The sequence below is a fragment of the Formica exsecta genome, unplaced genomic scaffold, assembly GCF_003651465.1.
Source record: "Formica exsecta isolate Colony F162 unplaced genomic scaffold, ASM365146v1 scaffold138, whole genome shotgun sequence".
In the NCBI taxonomy this organism is placed as follows: Eukaryota; Metazoa; Arthropoda; class Insecta; order Hymenoptera; family Formicidae; genus Formica; species Formica exsecta.
This window is the reverse complement of record NW_021848711.1, coordinates 1,240,908-1,245,175: the sequence shown is the minus strand read 5'-3', so window position 1 is coordinate 1,245,175 and position 4,268 is coordinate 1,240,908. Positions and strand designations below refer to the sequence as shown.

Here is a 4,268-nt window from a genome sequence, read left to right as displayed (position 1 = left end):
TATATATATGTTAGTTATTGATACTTTTTAATATCAGTGGAATATAATTTTCAATGTGCAACAACGTTGCATCAATAGGAGTTTTATTTTTTGAGATAGATACAACCAAAGGCCCCTGTAAAAAGTTAAAAAAACATTTTACAATATTAATGCTAATATATCTGCTTCATATAAATATGTTTACTATATACCTGACATATTTGTGGATTATGTATCCAACATTCTTGTTTGAAACCCGTAGCTTGAAACAAGTTATTCCGCTTTATAGGTACAAAGTTAAAAAAATTTACTTCTAGATCTTCCAAGTTACATACTGAAATGTTGATTACGTTTAAATAAGGCTCCATAAATAACGAGATTGTACCCTTAGCAACAATACCAGTTCGCTTAAAGCTTATTTCAAAAGATTTATTTGAAAAGGCTATTAAGTTATTGAAATTATTCAGCATAGATGATGGATCTCCTGCAATAAAATATCGCACCATACAATGTACAATAAATTAAAAATATTCAAATTAAGTTTTTTTGAGAATGCTTAGAATTTCATCTGTATAATTACTTTTGTATATTGCATCAGTAAGACGGAAGGGTTTAGTAATAGTTAATGCAAACATTGGAATTTGATTACGCTCTGTTCCTTTTAACTGTTTATCTATTGCTGCAAATACAAATTAAGAAAAATTATTATTAGGAGATATGGGGACTATACATGCAAATTGTTTGTGTCTTACATTTTCCTACTTCTTCAAATACTTTTGTGATTGGGATATTTTTACTGATATATTTGCTTAAATGCATTGCGTATAATCCATATTTGCTATTTGTTCTTTCATAACTAGGACGATGACTAGATGTGGAATAGGCTTGGACTAAATTTCGAAGATTTTTCCTACTCTTGTATTCTTCAACTTTTGGTATTTCATTATGAATATCAGGATTACATTCTCTAAAAAACAATAATTTTTTATATAATACATTTTTAAGTACCTAATTGTACTTAACTATTAATTTGCTTTATCATTAAATTTTTAACACATGCACACACAGATATATATATATATAGATGCTATAACCAGAAATTCTTACTTTGGTGGTACAGTTTGACACATGTCCAATATTGCTACTAAAAGAGCAGGATCATTTTGCAATAATATAGCTAACAATTCACTCTCACAAATTGCATCTTTTCTCAAGTAAGATGCTGGTGCATCAACAGCAAGCATGTAATTTTCCTGCATTTTAAAGCCATGCCCAGCATAGTAAAACAATCCTATATTGGTATCAAATTTTAATAAGTATATTATATATATTTTGGTACAACATATCTGTAACAACTTACCATAGACTCCTTCTGTTAAAACTTGACTAAATACTTTCATAGCATTCCTCATTTGTTCAAGTGATAAATTTACAAGGCAGATTACTTTAAAACCTATCTCTTTCAATAGATTACCAATTTTTGCAGCATCATTTTTAGGTGTCTCTAAACATTTGTGATTTTCATAATCATCATTTGCAACGATTAAAGCTATTTTTGCAACTGCTTTTTCACGAGGAAGATCCATCTATGAATATACATATATTAACAATTTTAAAATATTTTTTAATTTTTTATAATTTTATGTAGGTATATAGTTTTTTTTTTTTTGTATTAATAGCAAGTTTTGACAAGAAAATAATAATAATTTAGTATTTATATAGGTTTCTTACAACACAGAATAATGAATAATTATAATCTTTACCATTATATGACTTCTTTGAGTAATCACTTCATTCACACCGTTACTTATGTAACAGTAATACTTTCCTTCATACTTGGAATTAAATTGTTTTATCTGGAATAGTATTCTTTGTTATGAAAGATATAAGTTTCTAGCATTAATATTATATATACTTACATATAATACATTTGATGTTTCTTCCTCTAGCTTTGTATTATCTCTAAACCATTGATAACATGGTTTGGGATGACCATGCGCTATACATTTAATTGTAAAGTCCTCACCTTCTTTAATCTCTAAGAAAGTGGGTGGTTGCTGCTGTATTACTACAGGCATACGAGATATATTTACAAAGACTGATTTTGTTAGAAGTATAGAATTTACTGTCTTTCCATCTTTAGTTACTTGTGAGATTTTACAATTATATTCTCCAGCTTGATCGCAACTGTAAATAGTTATATGTACGGATCAATGAATCTAGTATCATACACTTTTGTTTGTGCAATATTTTTACCTATTTATAATGATATCAAGTTCATGACTCTGCTGTTCCTGCAACTCCATATTATTACGATACCATTGATAACTTGGAGGTGGTATACCATTAGCTTTGCAAGAAAGACAAAGATGTTGACCAAAGGATATGTCTAAGGAATCGCATTCCATACCATCAGATGGATGTTTGATAATTATCGATGGCTCTAATAATATATTAAAAATTATATTACAAATAAAAAATTATGAATTTTGAAATGATTGAGGAATATATATTACAACTACCTGGATGATGTAAAACTGACAAAACACTACCAAGTTCACAATCTCTAAGTAATGTACACAATATACCAACTGTACACATTTTTATATTTAGTTCAAACAGTAGATTGTCTGCTGGTGTTTTTGTCATATTCATATTCTGTTCTAAGGATTGTAGCCATGAATTCCTGTACACAACAAATGTATAAGAGAATATGAAGAGTAAACATTCAATTTAGAATCGTTATCCAAATGTTTTCTCTTTACCATTGATATCCGAGTTGTTCGCCTACACAAACTGCCAGCACTTGCCAATTCGAATTTTTATTTAATTCATTGATTAATTCGTTGTATATTACCAGTGGAATATGTTCCAAAGACATATCTTCGTCGATTTTCGCCATTCTTTCTTAACGTAATTACGATGTAGTTTGTTTCTTATTTTCACACAATTAAAAGAATTGAATTGTAATCTTATTGACGTTGCGATTTTCTTGGAGCTGTCAAATGAGAGAGTATACTACTTGTTGCACAATACACATTATTCTTGATAATAGGAGGAAAACTAAAATTGGACATATGTATATTATATATTTTGGATTGTATTTATTTTAAATCCTTTTTTTACACGCAAAATTTAGACGAAATACAAAAATATAAAAATATTTTATGAAAGTTTACAAAACACGATACACACATATTTGGAGATATATATTTCATCTTTTATGTATATATATACATATATTATTTTAAGATACATGTATATGTGCAATGTGTGAAAAAAAAAGCACTGCATGGCATATTATACATGAAGTTTCTTAGTCACGTGCATTAATAAACAGAACGAGATGACAAGGATCTCGAACTTGCGCAGACGCATATGCGCAGAGAAAAATCAACCAATCATACGTCTAGTATTGCACAAGTACGGTATCTTTTATATCAAATATTCGATTGGTCAATTTTAAAAGATTACTAATTCTCCCTAAACCCGCAATCGCGATACGAAACATCGGCGACTAGGAAATTGAGTGTCGCGAAAATTTACTAGGACTCTCCGTTGCGAACGCGGTCGCACGGTGGGGTTACGATCGCGACCAATCGGCCCGCGAAATCGCCCGCGCCTGCGCGATGCGCGTGGCGCGCTGCGCCGCATGATCTTGCGTATCAGTGTTCGCCAGTGCTATCGAGACGGCACACGTAACGGTTTACGCGTGTTACGAAGCGCGATTGTCGTCCGTGCGAGATTCCGCGAACGGTGGTGCGCGTCGCGGTACGACGAACGAGTGGAAAAAAAGAAAAACGGGAGAAATTGCAAGGGGGGACGGAGCGCCCCGACGAGGGTGGTGGTCGGTGCTGTTGCTTAGCGGGTAACGGTAGTGGTGGTTGTGTGCGGTGGTGGTGGTGGTGGTTGGCGGCGGTGGCGGTGGTTGGTGGCGGTGGTGGTGGTGGTGGTGGTGGTGGGTGCTCCGGGTTCCGCGAGGGTCCGCGAAAAACTAGTGCCGCGAGCCATCATGGCGAATCCACGGAAATTCAGTGAAAAGATCGCGCTGCTGAATCAGAAAGAGGCGCAGGACTCGGCGGCGTTCGAGGCGATCATGAAGGAGGTTTCGGACGTCACGAGCAGAGTAAGGAAATACCAGTAGGTCTTTTGGCGCGCGCCGAAAGGGTCGATGCCGTGTCGCGGCACCGTGACCCGTCCGTGCACCTCCCTCGGCTCAGATGTTAGAACGTAAACAACGAGTGTGTTCCCCCCCTCCCGCTTCCCCTTTCCTCCCGTGCCCCCCCCCC

General features: G+C 34.6%; 2 protein-coding genes across 3 annotated transcripts in view; one reads left to right on the top strand and one right to left on the bottom strand.

Moving 5' to 3' along the window:
* The window catches only part of LOC115245972 (mucosa-associated lymphoid tissue lymphoma translocation protein 1-like), a 3,658-nt gene extending 335 nt beyond the window's left edge, over positions 1-3,323 (bottom strand). Inside the window, exons 1-11 of the mRNA XM_029824509.1 lie at positions 2,745-3,323; positions 2,502-2,665; positions 2,236-2,422; positions 1,899-2,166; positions 1,743-1,835; positions 1,340-1,565; positions 1,087-1,270; positions 732-946; positions 560-658; positions 192-463; positions 1-115 (exon numbers count right to left, since the gene is read on the bottom strand). Coding sequence (XP_029680369.1) covers positions 11-115; positions 192-463; positions 560-658; positions 732-946; positions 1,087-1,270; positions 1,340-1,565; positions 1,743-1,835; positions 1,899-2,166; positions 2,236-2,422; positions 2,502-2,665; positions 2,745-2,881 — 1,950 coding nt within the window. The 5' untranslated portion in view covers positions 2,882-3,323 and the 3' untranslated portion in view covers positions 1-10. The remainder of the gene's footprint in view (positions 116-191; positions 464-559; positions 659-731; positions 947-1,086; positions 1,271-1,339; positions 1,566-1,742; positions 1,836-1,898; positions 2,167-2,235; positions 2,423-2,501; positions 2,666-2,744) is intronic.
* A 598-nt stretch (positions 3,324-3,921) lies between these two features.
* The window catches only part of LOC115246022 (CREB-regulated transcription coactivator 1-like), a 29,569-nt gene continuing 29,222 nt past the window's right edge, over positions 3,922-4,268 (top strand). Inside the window, exon 1 of one of the 2 annotated variants that reach the window (XM_029824591.1) lies at positions 3,922-4,105. In XM_029824591.1, the coding sequence (XP_029680451.1) occupies positions 3,992-4,105 (114 nt within the window). In that variant the 5' untranslated portion in view covers positions 3,922-3,991. The remainder of the gene's footprint in view (positions 4,106-4,268) is intronic. The other variant, XM_029824594.1, reaches the window with a different exon arrangement.